The following is a 22,225-nucleotide window of genomic DNA, read 5'->3' as shown; positions in this document are numbered from 1 at the left end:
AATTTTTTTTGTAATTGTCCATTTCTGTCGTAGTTTTATTTTATTTCATTTACTTATTTTTTTATTTTATTTTTTTATTTATCTATCTAATTATTTTATTGTGGTTGTTCTAGTTTTATATAGGTTGTTCGGGTATGCTGCAATACTTAAGTGACCTTAAGTGACCACTGTCTTTTTTTGTTGTTTTTCATAAAAGAAAAATGTATGCTTAACTCGGTAAATGTCTTAATATAATTGTATACATCTGCAAAACCCAATAAGAAACGTTGAAAAAAAAATAAAAGAAAAAGACAATAAAAGTGAAAAACAAAAGAAAAAACTAATTATTGTTCTCTGAAACACACAAGCACGCCCCCTCCAGGCTATATATATATATATATATATATATATACACACACACACACACACACACACACACACACACACAGACACAGCTGTGCGCGCCCCCGCTGCGCGCCCCCGCCTGTACTCCGCTGTTCTCCGACTGTCCCGTCGCCTGATCCCGAGCAGCAACATGACCATCAACACTCTGGCTAAAGGGGGGTCGCACCGCGAACAAATGACATGCTTTCGAAAGGTAAACCTCAACATATCCTCGCTGTGGCGTTTATTTTGTTTTATTTTATCTCATCTTTATTTTGTTAAATATTAGGCAGTAATTGTCTGAGATCCCAGACATTTGCACGAGAAAGCTTTTAAAAAGTGAACGAGATAAACTCCATATAATGTGACTTCCATTTTTTTCTGAAATGATTACTTATTCGGAATACATTAAGTATATCTTCTGTGTGTGTGTGTGTGTGTGTGTGTGTGTGTGTGTGTGTGTGTGTGTGTGTGTGTGTGTGTGTGTGTGTGTGTGTGTGTGTGTGTGTGTGTGTGTGTGTGTGTGTGTGTGTGTGTGTGTGTGTGCATGTTAGTGCATGTTAATGTGTGTTTATGTGCTCGCATGTCTGTGTAGATGGAGAAAGTGATTGTGGCCATGCAAGACCCTGACATGGGCATGAAGATGAGAAACCAGAGGCTCCTCATCACTGTCATCCCTCACGCCATGACCGGTGAGTGTGTGTCTTTGGGAACGTGTGCACGTCTAAAAAAAATAAATAATTTTTTGTTTAAATAAAAATAATAATAAAAAAATAATTGTTATATATATATATATATATATATATATATATATATATATATATATATATATATATATATATATATATATATATACATTCATACAAAAAATAAATGTATATATTTAATTTTAATTTAATGTTTTTAAAAATATTAATATATATATATGATTTTTTGATAAAAATAAATAAATAAATAAATATATATATATATATATATGTATATTATATATATATATGTATATATGTATATTAATAGAAAAAAAAGAAACGTGTGCAAGTGCAGACACACTCTTGGCAGCCTATGTTTGTGCCTGCAGTCATACATAATACAGAGAATACAGTCTTTGGAGGAGGAAAGGATGGAGTGCTTCTACTTTTCATATTTCCTATTCATCCAACCCATGTGTTTTGTTCCTTGCAGGTCATGATATAATCATTTGGATGACCCAAACATACAGCGTCTGTGAGGAGGGTGAGTGGACTGTTCTTGCTCGTCTTCAGTTGTTGTTAGTGAGTTGCTATGATATGGTGCTTTCTCACCAGACGAGGTGCTAGTGATTTATCGGGATTGCTGTTTCCAGTAAACAGGAATTGTGTGAAGGCCGGTGGGACCGGGTTTGATGAAGTCACCTGCTGATGATGTGTGTTTGATCAGAGTCCCTGGGGAGCTGCTCCCTGCTGGGGACAACACCGTGCTGAGCTAAATTAGAGGCTGGGAGAAAAAAGAGAAGTAGAAGCACTCTGGTCCCTTTTGACTTCCCCGATTGACTCGCTGCTTTCAGTTCAAGAGCTGATTAAAAATGCAGTGCATGTGTTTTTTTTTAATTATTTTTTACATTTTTAACACAGTCAATCAAATGTAGGCCTAGGGGGGGGACATCCGCTGCTAGTCTGATTTGATTTGAAGATTTTATTTCGAACATGCATGATAAAAAAGCGTACAAAAAAGTGAAAAAAACAGAATATATATATATGTATATATATATATATATATATATATATATATATATACAGCACTTCATATAATAATAGTTCACGGATCCACCAACATGCTCGAAACGGAGTAGGAATGAAGTAACCACTTATCGAGTCCTACCCCTTAATCTTACATACATTCTTACATCTAACATTCTTACATATAACAAGACAAGTTTCAATAACTGTTCAATACAGTGATTTAATAATCAATTATATGTATATATAAATATAGTCAAAATCAAAGCAAATCGAGGCAAAAAAAAAACAAAAAAAAAACGCCCAGCATTAAAGGAACCGTCTGTAAGAAATGTCCAAAACTGGTACTGCAGTCACTTTCAAAATATTGTTGAGCGGCGTGTACCCTCCCCCTCCTCCCCCCGACCAGAGGTTGCCAGGTAGGCTGCAGAATGCAGCAGGAACGTAGGCTGCCATGGCTGCCATAATTAGAGCCGAGCTGGCAACCCGGATGCCGAAACAATACTGACTTGGTGATTGGGAGATAGGTGGAGGGTGGAGCTTCAGAAACAATACTGACTTGGTGATTGGGAGATAGGTGGAGGGTGGAGCTTCAGAAACAATACTGACTTGGTGATTGGGAGATAGGTGGAGGGTGGAGCTTCAGAAACAATACTGACTTGGTGATTGGGAGATAGGTGGAGGGTGGAGCTTCAGAAACAATACTGACTTGGTGATTGGGAGATAGGTGGAGGGTGGAGCTTCAGAAACAATACTGACTTGGTGATTGGGAGATAGGTGGAGGGTGGAGCTTCAGAAACAATACTGACTTGGTGATTGGGAGATAGGTGGAGGGTGGAGCTTCAGAAACAATACTGACTTGGTGATTGGGAGATAGGTGGAGGGTGGAGCTTCAACATAAACATCAGTTGAGGGCTGCAACTCCTCTTTTTAAACTGGAATATCTTGGCTTGAGTGCTGTTGTCAGTGACATAAGTATTTGAAATGAACATGATTTTTAAATGTCTGTTGACATATCGGGGTCATTTTATGATTCGTTTTATTATTGCTCTTACATACAGCTCCTTTAAGTTGTGCTACTATGTATGTATGTACTAATAGAAGTAATTATAATGCATAGTATTACATTATCATCGAGAAGAGCTTGGCTTCTACCCCATAAATATTGCATATCTAATGAGGCTAAAGAAGTACATTTTAAAATACTGCATAATATATACCCAGTTAGTAGTATTGTTTCTAAATTTACTGATGTTGATGATTCCTGTACTTTTGTAACCTATTACTGAAACAATTTCACATCTGTTTTTTTATCGTGATATCTCTAAAAAGTTTTGGAATGATGTTGAATCTTATGTTTTCGATGCTGCTAAATCTACTTACTCTCTTATCCTTAAAGATGTTATTTGCTATTATGTTAACTCAGAAGATCATGCTCTTGAATACCTGATAAACTTTGTTATCCTATATGCAAAATGTTTTATTCCCAAACAAATATTCGCAAAATCACTACCTAAGATTGCTCCTTTTCTCCTGGAACTTAACTCTTTGTTTAAAACTCTTATTTTGTTAAATAACAAAAAAGTAATACCTTATTGAGCCATTATGAAAGTTTTTTTCCTGAAACCGGTGTTTGATTTATTTATTTATTTATTTTTTGTACTCTCGATTTATGTATTATTTAGTTATTTATTTATTTTTTTTCTTAAACCATCTCTTGTAATGACTTACTTTTATTTAATATATACAGGGCTGTCTCAGAAAATTTCAATATTGTGATTTTTTGTAATGCAATTAAAAAAACAAAAATGTCATACATTCTGGATTCATTACAAATCAACTGAAATATTGCAAGCCTTTTATTATTTTAATATTGCTGATTATGGCTTACAGTTTAAGAAAACTCAAATATCCTATCTCAAAAAATTATACTATTCTGGGAACCTTAATCTTAAACTGTAAGCCATAATCAGCAATATTAAAATAATAAAAGGCTTGCAATATTTCAGTTGATTTGTAATGAATCCAGAATGTATGACATTTTTTTTTTTTAATTGCATTACAGAAAATAAAGGACTTTATCACAATATTCTAATTTTCTGAGACAGTCCTGTATAACTACCCCTGATGAAATTGATATACTTTTATGTAGTGTCAACATTGTGCTGTTTGTTACTGTATACCTGTTGTTTTGTATATTTCAATAATACATTCTTCTGTGCTGTCCAACAGAGGCGCTGCACGTCGGCGGCATGCTGGTGAGATATGGATATATTTACCCTCTCAAAGAGCCGCGCTCCCTGGTGCTCCGGCCTGATGAGACGCCCTACCGCTTTCAGGTCAGATGAGCCACCGTGTGGCGTCTGCTTCCACCTGCATGTAGAAACCTGCCCATCTCCCACCTACCGCCCAACATACTGTCACTTTCTCTCCATCAGGGTGAGCCACCCTCTTCCCCTCTCACTCCATTAGCCCACTTCCTACAGTAATCCCTCTTCCATCTGCCACACTCTGCCTGGGTGTTTTTTTTCTTTCCATCATCCGTATTGAAATTCATTTCTGTCAAAAATAAACCGTGTGTGCTTTTGCCAGACTCCCTACTTCTGGACGAGTACGCGGTGGCCCGCCTCCGAGCTGGACTATGGTGAGGGCGGTCTCAGTAGGAGAGCCACGGAAAAAAAAAGATGGTTATATCTGTTCTTTTCTGTTTTTGGTTGAAAAAAAAAGTGTGTTGTACCCCAACTAGTCTGCAAAAATGTTTAGACATCAGCAACACATATTTTATTGTTTTATTCTTTTATTGTTGGCTTTGATTTAATATGATTTGATTTTGTACATGTAAAAACAACAATTAAAGAGAAGATAAGAAAACAAATACTTTAACACTTAATATCTTTTACATGTGCAAAAAGGAGTAGGAATCCTACATTTATTAACACATATTTATAACTAACTATATTATAATTATACTCACACACTTACCTATACATACACATAGTTGAATATTTCTATATATTTGTAGACACATGCCCATATAAATATTTATATAAATGTACTTATTTACACCATACTATCTCTATATTAACTCCATCTGCTCTATATGTATATCTACTTACACACACACACACACACACACACACACACACACACACACACACACACACACACACAGATATATATATATACATATATATATATATATATATATATATATATATATATATATACATACATACACATATAATTGTGGCCGTGCTTTACCTTCAAACAAATCACCATCAAATTAAAAGCGTCAAAATATCAAAAAAGCAAAACTATTTAACAGTCTCATCCAGAAATAAAGAACAACAGCAAAATAATGTGTTTGAGAGGAAGCAGAACGCTTATTTAATCCTTTCCCTTCCTCACAATATGCCATAGAAAATATAAAAAGTAAAAAATTAAAATAAAATAAAATAATAACAAAAAAATAGATAAATACAACACAAACAATTAATAAACAAAGATCAAGGCATAATTAAACTAGCCTCCTACAACATCCTAAACTCATAAATGTAATTTCCAGTCACTTCTTTGATGACCCAGCCATGAATGCAGGTAGTTACATTTGTATCGTATATGATGTATCACATAAGGAACTGAATAATAATAAAAGAAATACATACAGAAGGTAAATTGAGTTCTTTAGAGGTCCTTATTTTTATATTTGTCAAGAATAGTTTTCTTGTATGTGTTTTTAAACTGTATAATTCCCCCACAGTTCGCCCACAGACTGATAAGCACATGCTTTTAAGAGTAGTACGTACACAAGGTTGTTTAAAATTTAGTTTTACCTCTTAGATGATATTTTCCTTCTTTATCTTGAAACATTTTTTGAATAGTTTCAGGCAGTGCATTATTTTGTGCTTTGAACATTATTATTGCTGTTCTAATTTTCACTAAATCCATAAATTTCCAAATCTGTAATTTAAGGAATAGAGGATTGGTGTGATGGAGATACCCAGCATGATTTATTATCCTTACTTCTCTTTTTTGCAATGTGCATATACTTTGTAAGGTGCTCTTGTACGTATTACCCCAAATTTCAACACAATAGATCAGATATGATATATGTAAAGTAACATCTATGGATGCCTGGATGAGAAGGATGCTTTGTGATGCTTTGCTTTTTTCTTTTTTGATGCTTTTTTTTGCTTTAAGCAGCGCTGCACACTTGTGATGCTGGGGCAGAAACATGTAAACTGATTGCACTTAAAGATGCACGTCCTCTGGCGGGAGAACTCCCACATTAGAAGCAGGATTTAAGCTGGTCAGGTGAAACACGATACCAGGCAGGGCTCAAATGTCCCCACTTCAGTTTAGTGTCTCACTTCTTTTTTCCAGCTATTTATTTGGCAAAAAAGAACATAAGAAAACAAGGAGAACTGATGGAATATGAAAAGGTGAGCAAAAGATGTATATTTCTATTTGTATAAGTCTGAGAAAGTGCGTGCATGATGAATTATGTAAGAAGGAGATTGGTGCAGAAGGCCTGTGTCATCTCTCCTGCTCATCCCCCCTTTTTTTCCATTTTAGGAAAGGTACAGTCTGCTGCACAAGAGGATCAACCACACCTGGGACTTTGTGGTGATGCAAGCCAGAGAGCAGCTCCGGTACACTCCAGCGCACGCACACACCGACACACAGTGAAACACAGCAGCTTACAGGGTTTATTTCTGTTCAGAGCATCCAAACAGAGGCGGAAGGCCGACCGCATCGTCCTGGAGTGTCAGGAGCAGGCGTACTGGCTCATCAACAAACCCCCGGTACGTTCAGCACCAGCTCACCATACGCTACAGCAGGGGTCTTCAACCGGGACCTCTGCGCCCCCCCTAGGGGGGGCGCAGAGGTCCTGCAGGGTCCTCCAACTTAAAAAGAAATAAAGGCAATTTTAACCAAAATAATTTGTGAGAATTTAAAAAAAAAAAAAAAAAAAAAAAAATATATATATATATATATATATATATATATATATATATATATATGATTGAGAAAACTCCATTAACAGGCGATAATAATCTACTTTGACAGTAACTATTTAGTCTACAACTCTACATAAATGATTCCCATGACGTGTGTCATGTGACTAATGTCAACTTTAGAGCGGAAAAACAAGCTAGCTAGCTGTTTAAGAGAAGAAAATGTGTTGCGAAATTGACTCCGCTATTTCATATTTAACGCTAGTTAGACCTGATGGATACATTTGTGGCAATAACGAAGCCTAAAGCTGGAGATTGTAACGTTACAGCTCGGCCTAACGTTACTCCTTCCACGTCTGACGAGGACAAAGTTTCATCAACCGTAAACACATGTAGCTAATAACCCAGTCAGGAATTGGTTAATAAGGTGATATAAGCAGAATAAAACACACCCAAAAGTTATTATAAGTTATTAAAACTTGACAGGTAAAAAAAAAGGAAAAATAAGAATTACAAGCGGGGGTCTCTGCTCTATTTTTCTCTCATCCAAGGGGTCCCTGGGCTAAAAAAGGTTGAAGACCCCTGCGCTACAGCAGTATTCAATTCAATTCAATTTTATTTATTTAGCGTCTATTACAACAGAAGTTGTCTCTAGGATCTTTCCAGAGACCCAGAACATAAACCCCTGAGCAGTTATTACATAAACAATGGCAGGTAAAAACTCCCCTAGTGGGAGAAAAACTTTAAGCCAAACAGTGGCAAGAAAAACTCCCCTTTAAGGGGGAAGAAACCTGGACCAGGACCTGGATCATAAGGGGGGATCTCCTGCCGGAGGCCAGACTGGGCAGAGCAGGAAAAGAGAAAACAGACAGAGAGAATGAAGAACAGAGAGAGGAGAGACACAGACACAATTGGGCTTGGTCGTCTTGACGTCATCACTAGGCGGAGCGGCCATGTTGGAGGCTACCTGAGCTGCTCTTCGAACCACTGCGCACTGTGTACAGATGTGCTCCCTCTTTGTTGTGTCTTACTTGTAATAGTTACTTTCCGTTATTCTGTAAACCATGGTAAGCCGTTGCTGTGTTGTGGGGTGTAACAGCTCCACACATAACAGACGTGGGGAAAAGATCGCTAACGGTTTAACTTTTCACCGCTGCACCTGCACCCATCCATTTGTGAATTGCACATGAGGCTCCAACGACTTATAACAACGGAACTGCCCCGAAGTGTAGGAGCTCACACCACAAACAAGGTAGCCGAAGTCGGTTGTGTAGAACTGTGGCAGTAAGTCCTTGTCGGAGCTCCACTCTTTAGTAGGGATTTCATATGGATCCAAACCCTTAATAATCATTATTTTCTCCATATTCCGGTCCCTGGCTTCCTTGTTTAAGGTATCCCGGTAAATTTCAGTTCCTTTACGGCATTTTATAAAAAAATTTTTGCGTTCCGTCTGTTCACTTGGTGCTACCACACTGCTACTACACTGCTGTTTGTTTACACTCACAAGGCCGCCAACATGGCCGCCGTGTCCCAGAATGCAACTTGGCGACCAAGCCCTATAGCTAACTGATGCACTACAGGGATTATTATAGCTATACAGCTCTTTATACAGGACATCCAAATGCCATTTCCACAAAGGTTCAGAACTGCTCATAACGGCTGCCAAATCAGATATCATTTTTAGCGTCATCACTTTTTCAAAAGTTGAATAGAAACGCAGCAGTACTGAAAATCTCAAAGGGTTACAGTTTGATAATTAAAAGGAAACAGAAATAATAAAATCAAGATAAGAGATAAAAGGGATAAAAAGTCAAGACATAGCAGAAAAGAGAATAAAACAATTTAAAAACAGCAACTAGGGGAAAAAAACCCAGCATTGTTAAGTGATAAAATGCTTTGCTAAAAAGAAAGGTTTTTAGTCCGCTTTTAAAATTGTCCGTGGTTTGTGGTGCCCTTAGGTTGTCAGGGAGGGCATTCCAGAGACGTGGGGCAGCGACACTAAAAGCCCTGTCACCCATGGGTGCAGAGTCTGGTCCTGGGAACATGGAGGCGGTTAGTGTGAGAAGAGCGGAGGGAGCGTGTAGTGGGTTGTGGGAAGAGTAGTTCTTTGAGGTAGGGGGGAGCATTTCCATGGACACTGGTGAGTGAGGAGGGAGACCTTATATTCAACCCTGGTGGAGACAGGAAGCCAGTGGAGTGAAGAGTGGGGGTGATATGGTCGTGTTTCCGCACTCTCATCAGGATCCTAGCTGCAGACTTTTGGATGTATTGGAGCCTCTGGAGACTCTTGCTGGGGATCCCGATGAGAAGTAATCCAGTCTGATCAACCGCAGCCAGCGACACCCACCTCATGACGCTTGGCTTCTGCCACACAGGCGTGTCCGTGGAACTCTGGATGAGCAAACGTCTTCTGTTTCATCTTCATTTATGTTTATTTCCTTCCTCTTTCAACCCTGTCTCATCTATCCAGAATGTGGACATTGCTGCACATATTGTAGAAGAACGTCCCTTATCCTGGAGCTGGAGCCGGACCACTGAGTCTTGACCGGAGGAGAAGCCTCTCTCCTGTCGTGTATTTGTGTAGTTGTTGCTTCCCTTCTTTCACATAAAGGTCTAGAGACAGGCTCTTCTTGCTGCACTGGACTTCATATTCAGTGCTGCTCAGTTTTCCTTCTGGTTTGTCTTTTTTTGGATGAAGCATTTTTCACCTGAGGGTGGTGTTAGGTTGCGCAGAGATCCTCCTGGAATCTCGGACTTGCGTACATACAGAAGGACATTAAAATGATGGGTGAAGGATGGATGAACGATGGGTGAATGATGGATGAAGGACGGGTGAACGATGGATGAAGGATGGATGAACGGTGGATGAACGGTGGGTGAATGATGGATGAAGGATGGGTGAATGATGGATGAAGGATGGGTGAACGATGGATGAACGATGCGTGAATGATGGGTGAACGGTGGGTGAACAATTGATGAATGATGGGTGAACGATGGATGAAGGATGGATGAGCGGTGGATGAACGGTGGGTGAATGAAGGATGAAGGATGGGTGAATGATGGATGAAGGATGGGTGAACGATGGATGAACGATGCGTGAAGGATGGGTGAACGATGGGTGAACGGTGGATGAACGATGGGTGAACGATGGATGAACGGTGGATGAACGATGGGTGAACGGTGGGCGAACGATGGGCAAACGATGGGCGAACGGTGGGTGAACGATGGGTGAACGATGGGTGAACGATGGCCGAACGGTGGGTGAACGGTGGATGAACGATGGCTGAACGGTGGGTGAACGGTGGATGAAGGATGGGTGAATGGTGGATGAACGATGGGTGAATGGTGGGTGAACGATGGGTGAGCGGTGGATGAACGATGGATGAATGGTGGGTGAACGATGGGTGAATGGCTTTTCTGGTGGGAATCTCTCCAAACTTAGATGTAGGCCTCTGCATCACCGGCGCTTTATCATAAATCATATCACGTTATACTTCAGTGTAGTGTGACAGCTGTACTGTCAGTTTTGCAGAACTATGCAAATACTGGAAACTGCATCCCAGTATATCAACAGTCAGAGGCCCCTCTAATGTTCTCTCCCCGTTCCTTCTGGCTCCTGCATGAAATATTCACCATCCCGTATAAACCTCAGCCGACAGCAGCAGCAGTGAGAGGGGGAGGTGGCAGAGGGGAAGAAAGCCTAGAGTCCGAGAGACGCGTCCACGCAGAGGGAAGTTCTGGGGGGGGGGGGTGAAAGGAACGATGCAAAGTGCATGGGGGTGCGGTGGGGAGAGGCAGACGTGCAAGGGCGACAGGGGACGTGCACGGAAGACTCCACGTACCGTTGGCCTCATGAATTAGGGACGAGGGCTGGGAAAAAGAGGAAGAAACCGGGGAATAAAAGTCAGAGTTAGTGAGGCGGAAAGCGCAAGGAAGGTTAAGTGCTCACGTGCACGCTCTTCAGACAAACAGGCACTTTGCATAGACCAGTGATGTGCAAGTTCCTACTTCTCATGAACTAGTTCAAAGTTCAGTTCACATAGTTTAAAAATGAATAGTTCACATTGAGAACTACAAATGAAACGCCCCCCTATCTTAAAACTGTGTTCACTGTATACAATCATGTATTGTCCTAGTGGCTTTTCAACTTCACTCAGAGGCTGTAAATGTCCAACAATGAAGTCCATTATCAGTTTATCTACCTATTGCTGGGAAATCAACCCCCTGAAGGTGCAGCAGTGGGACTGGGGTCGTTTGGGGTTGTTGGGTCTTCTTGGTCTTTCCTGATCACTTTGTTTGATTATCAAGGACTCGCAGATATTTTCTCACACTGGACGGATACTTTAACTCCACATGACGTTTCAAATTTTAAATTGAGGCAGACGCTCGGACTTGTTTTCTGATGAAGCAGCTTGGCCCCCTGCAGGGGCAGGTTGCCCAGTCCTACCTCCTGCAGGGCTTTGAACTAGGACCCAACACCTTTGGGGTAGCTTCAGCCCCCTACCCCCATGCAGATCCCGACACCTCGGAAGTTGGTTCAAACAGATTTGAATCAACGAGAGCACCCTATGGGGTGATTTGGAGGTCTGTGACAGTCATGACAAATGTCTGATAATGACATTTGGCCCGAGTCACATCCGACTGTAAATTACTTTTTGTCTCTCGCCTGATTTGTGTATTCTTGCTTTAACTTCTTGTATAAAAAGCTTGTTTCAATTTCACTCGGTGTCAGCCCACCGAACAAGACACTGTCTGTATCTGTCTGCTGAACGCCGGCTAGAATAAAATCTCTCATCACACAGCGGACTCTTGAACTGGACTTTGTAATATTCTTCAACATTTCTCAGCGCAGGTTGACATAATTTGCATAGAAAGGTTCGATTTTTACAATCGGACTCTTTGGGAGACGATGTGTAAAATTCCCCCGGATAATGATAAGCGGATCATCATCTGATGTCTCGCTGACGCTGCGTCTGCAACGTCTCTCTCTTCATTGGTCATGTAAAGATGCACTCGGCTCGGGCCGCCGTTGCCATGGAGCTGGTGCCCGTTGCTATGCTAGTGTGTGCACTGCATTGTGGGTAATGTAGTGTGAAGTCGTCGTGTTCGCCGCCCGCTGCTGAAATGTATTCTGTAATAATTGGACGTAAACAGTGAAGCTGAAACTCACATAATCTGAACAGTTCAAATTCCAGTTCATGATCTGCAGAATGAACAAGTTCACGTTCAAGTTCTTTATTTGCAAATATGTTGCGTTCAGTTCAACATTCTCACAGAAATGAATGTGTTCAATGAACGCATTCATTTGAACTTGTTCATGCACAACACTGGCATAGACACACATGGCCTGACTTTAACTGTGTCTCTTCCAGCCGGGGGTGCAGGACATGCTGGACACGGGTCTGGAGCGTCCCAACTCCTTCACGTCCATGGTGACCCTGGTCAGTGACTCCTCTCTTCCTCCACGCCCTCACTGAAGCTGTTCACGGCACAGCCGCTGTCTAAATCATCCCTTTCTTTCCTTCTTTTCCGCTTCTTGGATTGTTTCAAAGTAAGTGAACAAGTGCGCTGCAGTGTGTTAACGAGAAGATGTTGATGAATCAGGGTTCACTCACAGTTGAGGCCTCCAGTATGTATCTGAATGCTATGATTATACCTCATTTTTTATATTGTATTACAAGCTGGACTCTGTCAAATAAAACAGTTCTAAAACCACTTGAATCATGACACAAAGGTGCCCTAAAAATCTATGATAAAAAACCATGTCGCTACCATCACTGTCATATACTCATGTCATATACAACTAAAAGTTGAAATGTCGAGAAAAAAGTTGAGATGTCGAGATTAATGTTGAAGTACAATTTCAAGAATAAAGTAGAAATTTCGCCTTTTTCTCAACATTTCAACTTTATTCACAAAATTTTGACCTTTTTCTCAACTATTTCGACTTTTTTCTTGAAATTGTATTTCAACATTAATCTCGACATTTCGACTTTTTTCTCGAAGTGCATGATAAAAAAAAAATCTTTCTCCTCTAAAATCTTATTTTTATTTTTCTCCTGCCTGGCCCTAATACTCTTCCGTATATACTCAACAAATATTAAATTTTAAACTTTGAGAATCTGATAAAGCACTCAAATGTCTGCTTACTTTTTAAAATGATCCATAATGCTGCAGCTCCCCCCTTGAAAAAGTTACTCTCAGCTCTGAGAAGTCAACGCGAACAACCAGATCTGTTACTAGGGGGGAGTGTAGTCGACCCCAACGCAAAACTGCATTTGGGAAGTCATTATTCTCCTGTATTGCAATGACTCAATGGAAAACTCTGCCAACAGACATTATTTCATATACAAGTCCCCACACCTTCTCACATCTTGCCAAGCGTTGGTTACTGTCAAGACAAGTCTGTGTACATTTATGAAGTGTGCTGTGTGCTGTGTGCTGTGTGTGTGTGTGTGTGTGTGTGTGTGTGTGTGTGTGTGTGTGTGTGTGTGTGTGTGTGTGTGTGTGTGTGTGTGTGTGTGTGTGTGTGTGTGTGTGTGTGTGTGTGTGTGTGTGTGTGTGTGTGTGTGTGTGTGTGTGTGGGGAGGCGGTCTAGCTTTAAATCTGAGTGCCAACATCAGATCCCATGCTCTGTTGAATCTGCTTCCATGTTTCTATTTAATCTATTGTCTCTTTGCTTTGTTCTGCTCTCTTACTTATTTTTTCTTTTTCTATACTAATTTTTATGAAGTATTCCATCAACCTGCCCAGGGACTACAGGTGGAAAATAGCAAGCTGCTACAACCTGGCACAATGCATACTCTCTTGTACAAGATTAATGTCTTATTGTGCACTGTCCCTGTTTTGAAATAAATAAATTACAATTACAATTGAAAACAAATCCACTCTGGACGCAACAGATTTTTCTGATTCTAAATCGATTCTCATATTAATTCCTAAAAATCGACTTGTATGTCTAAAGATCGATTTTTTTTTTTCACCATTACATTACAACTTTTGGTATTTTTTTGTTTATGCCCATGAAAAGGAATGTTTTGTTGGACACCAGAATAACTGGTGCCATGTTTTTGCCTTTAAATATGTTTAAAGGTATGAAAACATTAAAGTTTTCAGTTACATTTGCATAAAATGTTAATTAAAAACCGAAATAGACCAAAAAAATAAATAAAATAAAAATTAAAACGGAATAAAACCGATTTCATTTGTCCTCTGTTTCCTCCCTGGATCCGTTTGATAATTCTGCCCACACGATGTTTCTGAAAGCAGTTCTATCAGCATTCTGGGAGCTGATTGGTCCTTACAGCATCATTAGCTGCAATACTTGCTGTTGAATCTCAATATAATACCAGTATTAATATGTTGCAGAACTACACAGTCATATAATTCATGCAACAGCTCAAAAAACAGTTTTTTCATAAAACTAACCCAAATCAATATCAGGATCGAATCGAATACGATCAAATCAAATCTTGATAATCGATTCTGAATCTTAAGAATCGGAATCGGATCGATTCTTGACATTTGAATTGATCCCCAGCCCTACCAGAAATGTTAGAACGAGTAGCTCATTTTAAGTTGTATTACCCTAAATTAGTGACACTCGTGTATACCTGTTTCCAGAAAATAGGAACTCAAGAAATGTGTTTTTTTCCTTCTCAGCAGCTGCTTTTAATTTGTTAGAGTCAATTCTGTTTTGCAGTTCTGCAACATATTTAAAAAAAAGCAGAGTTGAACGCCCCTACAGTGCTGAAGATACATGGAGCTGTGTTGTGTTGATGCTGGAGTCAGTGTGTAACAGCTGTGTCTTCCTCTCTTGCAGAAGTAGAACAGTGACTACTACAAAAGAGAGGTAAAATATGCTTCCAGTGCAACGTTGACCCGTGCATTAGTGTGCACCGCATTCTTACGAGCATGTGGCTCTTTGTGTCCAGATTGATGCCTGTAGACGTGCACTTGGAAGAAACCGTGTGAAGTCGTCCATCTGCCTGGAAGGGTACGTGCACGCGGATGAGAGCTCACATGCACACAGGCCTAATGGATGTGCCATTTACTGAAGCAGAGTCTTTGCTTTCCTGCAAACGTGCACACACATGCGTACGGAAGAGTATTAGGGCCATGCAGGAGAAAAAATAATAAATACGATTTTTTTTATTGTGTGCTTCAAGAAAAAAGTCAAAATGTTGAGAAAAAAGTTGAAATGTCGAGATTAATGTTGAAATACAATTTCAAGAATTAAAGCTGCAAGCAGCGATGAACGGGCCCTCGCGCGTGCAATTTTCACCAATAAAAGTCAAGGACTCAAAACTAAGTCCGATGACACCACCATGACTCTCTATATCAAACCATTCAAAAGTTATGGCAGAAAATAGGAACTATCAAATATGGACCAATCAGATGAAGGGGGGGTGCGCTTTTTGGCGTCTATCGTCGCCACGGTAACGCTTTTGACTGATAAAAATAATGCGCATCGTCGCAGGATGGAGACGCACATTTTAATGTATAACACACCTGCGCCAAGAGACTTTTCTTTAAGTTGCGACATGATACAGGTGTGTACCGATTTTCGTGCATGTACGTCAAACCGTACTGGGAGGCTTGAGGCACAAAGTTTTCTAGGGGGCGCTGTTGCCTGGCTTGCGTGCAAAATTTGGTGACTTTTGGGGCACGTTTAGGGGGGCAAAAAGGCCCTCATTTCATCGGAAGAAAAACGAGGATAAAAACAATTCCTACGGATACAATAGGGCCTTCGCACTGTCAGTGCTCGGGGCCTAATAAAGTCGAAATTCCGTGAATAAACTTGAAATTGCACTTCAATATTAATCTTGACATTTCGACTTTTTTCTCGAAATTGTATTTCAACATTATTCTCATCATTTCGACTTTTTTCTCGACATTTTGACTTTTTTCTAAACATTTCGACTTTTTTCTCGAAATTGCACTTCAACATTAATCTCGACATTTCGACTTTTTTCTCGACATTTAGACTTTTTTCTCGAAGTGCATAATGAAAAAAGAATCTTCCTCCTCTAAAATATTATTTTTATTTCTCTCCTGCCTGGCCCTAATACTCTTCTGTACATACACACCGATGCAAGCGGAGCTCAGAGCTTCCGGTGTAAGAACCACTAATGGAAGCATCCCGGGGCAAGCACAAATTAGTGGCCATTAAGCGTTATAATCTGCTGCACTAATACAATAATGTGTGTGGGTTTTTTTGTGCGTGTGCATTCCTCTGGACTCGTGCAGGTTTGTGAAGTTCAGCGAGCAGTACCTGAACCAGGACCCCATTATGCAAGGCTGCCTTCCCAGCAACCCCTGGATCTCTGACGATGCTGCACACTGGACCATGAACGCTGAATCGTGAGTGGAGACGCCTCACTTCCCTGCTCACGCCTCTTTTATTCTGATGCCCAGCTTATTTATGACCATTTTACAACAAAAGCCATATGAATAATTAGTAGAAAACAATATAGTCATCCTTCAAATCCATTATTCCTTCAGTTAAAACTGTTGAAATTTCTTGAATTAGTGGAACCACAGAATTCTGCAAATTATGTGGAAAGCTCATAAGAAAACTTTGCCAATCAATATAGAGAAAAAAATTGAAAAAAGAGGAAATAAGTATAACTTAAAAGGAACAGAGATCTTTAAAAGAACTAAATTCAGGACAAAATTAATGGAAGGTTGTGTTTCTGTAAAAGGTATCAGTTTATGGAAGAATCTGGATACAGAAGCCAAAGAATGCAAATCGAACATTACATTAAAAAGAATAAAAGCCAGTTTGAAGAGGAAATATCATGATAATTGTTAAGTTAGGTGGGTTTTCTTTTTTTTCTCTCTCTCTTTTTAGCACCATTGTCATATTTTTTTTCTTTGAATCAAAAAAGAATACGACTATCAGTTTGACGACAGCTATTTTATAACTTTGTTGTAGCTTTTTTTTCTTTTTTTTAAAAATTAGGTTTATTGCAAAGTGTTTTTTTTTATTGCGTAATTTGTCATTTGTTTCTTTATTATTACATTAATTGAAATTTGATTTCTTAGGAAAAAGGGACAGATAAAATAAGCTTAGTCTTCTTTCTGTTCCCTTTCATTCAAGGAAAGAGAGTTGTTGTAATTATATTGAACTGTTTTGTTTTTCTTTTAATGAATGAAATAAAGAATAAATAAATCCATTTGCGGTCCAGGCAAAGTTCTCGTGTGAAGACCATTCTGATCCCATCTTTCTTTGAGGTGGAACAGGTGACGGACTGTGATGTCAGAGATGCTGGTGATAAGTTATTACAGTTTTTAGGTTAATGGTGAATATTCTTCCTTCAGTATTCAGCAGCAACGCCTTTAAAGGGGATTTATAGAAAAAAATAACTTTCTATTTGCACAATGATACAAAATCAGGGCTTCAATGGTCGAACAAGGTCCCTATAGATCACAACGTTGGGGAAGATTTAAAACTGGCATTATGGGAAGAATGTGCCAGAATGGACTGCTTTAAGCTTGTTTCTGCCTTTCCTCCTGCAGCGTGCCCATCCCCACGCGTCTGCGGGTGGAGCGTTGGAGCTTCAGCTTCATGGAGCTCCTCGGTGACGTCATGGGGAGGCGGGAGTTCATGACCTACGTGGAGAAAGAGTTCAGCGGTAAGGAAGAGTGACCAAAACCATATATCGTGCAAAACACAAGGTACGACTGAGATGAGATGATATGATAAGAGGAACTTCTTTTTATCAAGTTAAATCCACTCACATGGTGCAGACTATCACAATAATAACACTAATTAAAACTGAAAGCAGTGATGAACGGGCCCTCGTGCATGCAATTTTCACCAAAAAAGTCAATGACTCAAAACCGAGTCCGATGACACCACCCACGAGTCTTTATGTCAAACCATTCAAAAGTTATAGCAGAAAGCAGGAACTATCAAATATACCAATCAGATGAAGGGGGGGCGCGCTTTTTGGCGTCTAGCGTCGCCACGGTAACGCTTTTGACTGAGAAAAGTAATGTGCATCGTCGCAGGATGGAGACGCACATTTTGATGTATAACACACCTGGGTGCACGTTACGGTTCGGGCCGTATTAACTGCCGAAGAAATGGCATAAATTTCGCCAAAATTACACGATGAATTCAAAATGGCCGACTTCCTGTTCAGTTTCCAAGAGACTTTTCTTTAAGTTGCAACATGATACAGGTGTGTACCGATTTTCGTGCATGTACGTCAAACCGTATCGTGGGGCTTGAGGCACAAAGTTTTCTAGGGGGCGCTGTTGAGCCGTTAGGCCACGCCCATTAATGCAAACCATTAAATATCACATTTTTTTTGCCAGGCCTGGCTTGGTGCAAAATTTGGTGACTTTTGGGGCACTTTTAGGGGGGCAAAAAGTCCCTCTTTTCGTCGGAAGAAAAACCAGGATGACAAAAAAAACTAAAACAACTCCTACAGATACAATAGGGCCTTCGCACTGTCAGTGCTCGGGCCCTAATAATGATAATAGGGGAAGTTCAATGGATTTTCAGTCCTTTTAGTGTTGAGAAGTTCATTTTCTTATCTAATAAAGTGATAACTGATAACTGACATTTTAATTTCACAAGCTAGAAGAGAAGACTCCGAGAAGAGTGGTGAGTATGGGAGGAATAGAAGACAGGAAGGCAGAGCAAAAGGAAAAACTGGGATTAGTTCATTCAAGCAGGCGTGCTGCATGAAGCACTGCCAAGAGCCGGCGTTCTCCACAGAGGCCTCCGTGCTATAAATGTCTCTCCTCCGTCGTCACTTTTTCCTGCATCATTGTTGTCCGAACCTCAGTGTGGGTGTGCTCCTCTGCTCCCAGCGGAGAACCTGTACTTCTGGCAGGCGTGTGAGGACATCAGACACGGAGAAAGCTCCAAGATCGTGGAGAAGGTGGAGGAGGTGTACAGGTGAGTGTGCCACAGTGGGGGGGGGGGGGGGCTTTCCCCCGGCCCACCCCTCACCACGGCTCCTTCCCTGTGTGAAACAGGAACTTCCTGGCCCCCGGAGCCACCCACTGGGTCAACATCGACAGTAAGACCATGGATAAGACGTTGGACGGCATCCGGCGGCCGCACCGCTTCGTCATGGACGATGCACAGATGCACATCTACTTCCTGATGAAGAAGGTCTGCTGCTTGGAGCCGTTCCGCATGCTCGCTCTCAACCTTTTGAGACCCTAATAATAACTATAATAATAGTAATAATGATAATAATTAAAGCTGCAAGCAGCGATGAACGGGCCCTCGCACCCTTGTGCACGTTCAGGCTGCAGTGGAAGCTTGTATGAGTTGCATGTAGATTTTTCAGACCTGGACATTTAGCAGATGACACCAGCCCCGACTCTCTATATCAAACCATTCAAAAGTTATGGCAGAAAGTAGGAACTATCAGATATGGACCAATCAGATGAAGGGGGGGCGCGCTTTTTGGCATCTATCGTTGCCACGGTAACGCTTTTGACTGAGAAAAGTAATGCACGTAGTCGCAGGATGGAGACGCACATTTTGATGTATAACACACCTGGGTGCACGTTACGGTTCGGGCCGCATTAACTGCCGAAGAAATGGCATAAATTGCACCAAAATTACACTATTTATTGAAAATGGCCGACTTCCTGTTGGGTTTCGGCCATGGCGCCAGGAGACTTTTCTTTAAGTTGCGACATGATACAGGGGTGTAGCGATTTTCGTGCATGTACGTCAAGAAGAAGAAAAACGAGGATAAAAAAAACAAAAAAACTCCTGCAGATACAATAGGGCCTTCGCACTGTAAGTGCTTGGGCCCTAATTAGTAAAGTTCCATGATTTCTTTTTTGAATGGTTAGTCAGATGAGTTATTTGTTACATCCCAGCCAGAGCAAGGCATAAGCGAACCTGTGACCACTAGGGGGGCCCAAAGAGTTAAAAAAATCTATATTTTTACATAAACACACATATTGACAAGGTACTGTTTATCTAAGTTGAGTAATTTTAATTATAGTTCTAGTTTTTGTAGTATTTTGTTGTTGCACATTGCTGTTGCAGTTTATTTAAAACCAAAAATAAAGTAGACAACGTGTTAACAGTAAATGGTTTATAAATGATCTATTTGATTATTTTGTTTCTTTTAGTAGCCTACACTGTAGATGACACTCAGTATCACACGTAGTACTATATCACTTTAAATATTAAGTGTAAATCAACCCCAGGCCGCTCTTGTAGCTGAATTTACTCCATTTCAGATTAAAAACCATAGATGGTAAAAACCTGCCAGGCTGACAGTAGGATGATGGAAACAACTCTGCTGCAACTGTGCAGCTCTTTCACCTTTGACCTGTTGCTTCTCTGTGTGGCCAGTAGGGGCAGTTGCTGACTTTGATCAATATTAATGAAAGATTTTTCTACAAATTTGTTAATCTGTCGTCTGCTTCCATGGTCTTAATCACTGTGGATAACAATCTAACTACAACAAAAAGTTCTTACATCTAGTTTTACAAGTGTATTTGTAATGACAGGGAAGAACATGAAATAGGTTTATAGTGGGTGTGTGAAAGATCAATAATCAGCATTATTACACCAGAGAGACTCTTGGAATCAATCTTGACTACATACATCTGTTAATCAATAAATCTGTTCATCAATAATGTGCACAGATCCTGATGCTTAGATGTGCATGCATGTGTAACGTGTGCATGTGTCTGCGTGTCCAGGACTCCTATCCCAGGTATCTGAAGTCTGACCTGTACAAGAACATGCTGGCCAAAGCCGTGGTCCCCCAGGAAACCAAGAAGAGGTGACGCCTCGCTCTCTCTCACCACGGAAGAGTGTTAGAGCAGGCAGGAGGAAAAATATTTGAGAGGAGAAGATTTTTTTTATTGTGCACTTTGAGAAAAAAGTCAAAATGTCGAGAAAAAAGTTGAAATGTCAAGATTAATGTTGAAAAGAAATTTCGTGAATAAAGTCGAAATTTCGCCTTTTTTCTCAACATTTCAACTTTATTCATGAAATTTCGACTTTTTTCTCGAAATTGTACTTCAACATTAATCTCGATTAAGTCGAAATTTCGTGGATAAAGTTGAAATGTTGAGAAAAAAGGCGAACTTTCGACTTTATTCACGAAATTTCGACTTTTTTCTCGACATTTCGACTTTTTTCTCGAAATTGTACTTCAACATTAATCTTGATTAATTTGAAATTTCGTGAATAAAGTTGAAATGTTGAGAAAAACTGCGAAATTTCGACTTCATTCACGAAATTTCTTTTCAACATTAACCTCGACATTTCGACTTTTTTCTCGAAATTGTACTTCAACATTAATCTTGATATTTCAACTTTTTTCTCGACATTTTGACTTTTTTCTCAAAGTGCATAATGAAAAAAAAATCTTCCTCCTCTAAAATATTATTTTTATTTTTCTCCTTCCTGGCCCTAATAATCTTCCGTACCTCACATGAAAACATGGCTGATTCGTCTGAATTTCACCCCCTCTCTTCCTCCCAGCGTGTTCCCCTTCATGAGGCGTCAGCGTCACTCCAGCCCCTCGCCGGCTCAGGCCACGCCCCCGGCTCAGGCCACGGCCACGGCAGAGGAGGGGGCGGGGCCAGCAGGGGCCAACTCTGCAGCCGGATCCCACGCCTGACGGAGACCCGGCCACTGCACTCTCCTCTGTCTCTGTTGGTCACCATAGCAACCCTCCCAGAGCTCTCCTGTGCTTTAGTTGTGCTCGTGTGTCAGAGCCTGACCTTCGTAAGCAGAAATAGAGTTCCGGCGTCAAGTCTCCTGGAGGGGGGGTTCTGGTCTTTAGGACCTTCTCCACATGATCAAACTACGGAAGAGTGTTAGGGCCAGGCAGGAGAAAAATACAAATAATATTTTAGAGGAGGAAGATTTTTTTTTCATTATGCACTTCAAGAAAAAAGTCGAGATTAATGTTGGTTCTGTTTTAGGACTAGATGAAACAATCCCTTAAATGAACATATACGGTGAGACATGAGTTGTGACGGTGCATCCATCAGAGTGGCTTGCGATGGTGTATGAGGAGAAAAAAGTCGAAATGTCGAGCAAAAAGTCAAAATGTCGAGATTAATGTTGAAGAACAATCTCGAGAAAAAAGTCGAAATGTTGAGAAAAAAGTCAAAATGTTGAGCTTAATGTTGAAGTACAATTTCGAGAAAAAAGTCGAAATTTTGAGAAAAAAGTCAAAA

General features: G+C 40.3%; 1 protein-coding gene across 1 annotated transcript; it reads left to right on the top strand.

Moving 5' to 3' along the window:
• Positions 1-477: 477 nt before the first annotated feature.
• Positions 478-22,225, top strand: rgs11 (regulator of G protein signaling 11). Its single transcript, XM_061732981.1, has 17 exons — positions 478-577; positions 959-1,055; positions 1,546-1,596; positions 4,311-4,417; positions 4,671-4,722; positions 6,462-6,520; positions 6,654-6,730; positions 6,802-6,883; positions 12,409-12,477; positions 14,865-14,888; positions 14,971-15,032; positions 16,286-16,399; positions 17,558-17,673; positions 18,863-18,950; positions 19,031-19,169; positions 20,732-20,814; positions 21,522-22,225. Exons 1-17 carry the CDS (start codon positions 515-517, stop codon positions 21,658-21,660), a joined length of 1,422 nt encoding a protein of 473 aa, XP_061588965.1. The 5' UTR covers positions 478-514; the 3' UTR covers positions 21,661-22,225.

The sequence above is a fragment of the Cololabis saira genome, chromosome 10 (genome assembly GCF_033807715.1).
Source record: "Cololabis saira isolate AMF1-May2022 chromosome 10, fColSai1.1, whole genome shotgun sequence".
Classification (NCBI taxonomy): domain Eukaryota; kingdom Metazoa; phylum Chordata; class Actinopteri; order Beloniformes; family Belonidae; genus Cololabis; species Cololabis saira.
This window is presented reverse-complemented; position numbering and strand designations above follow the sequence as displayed.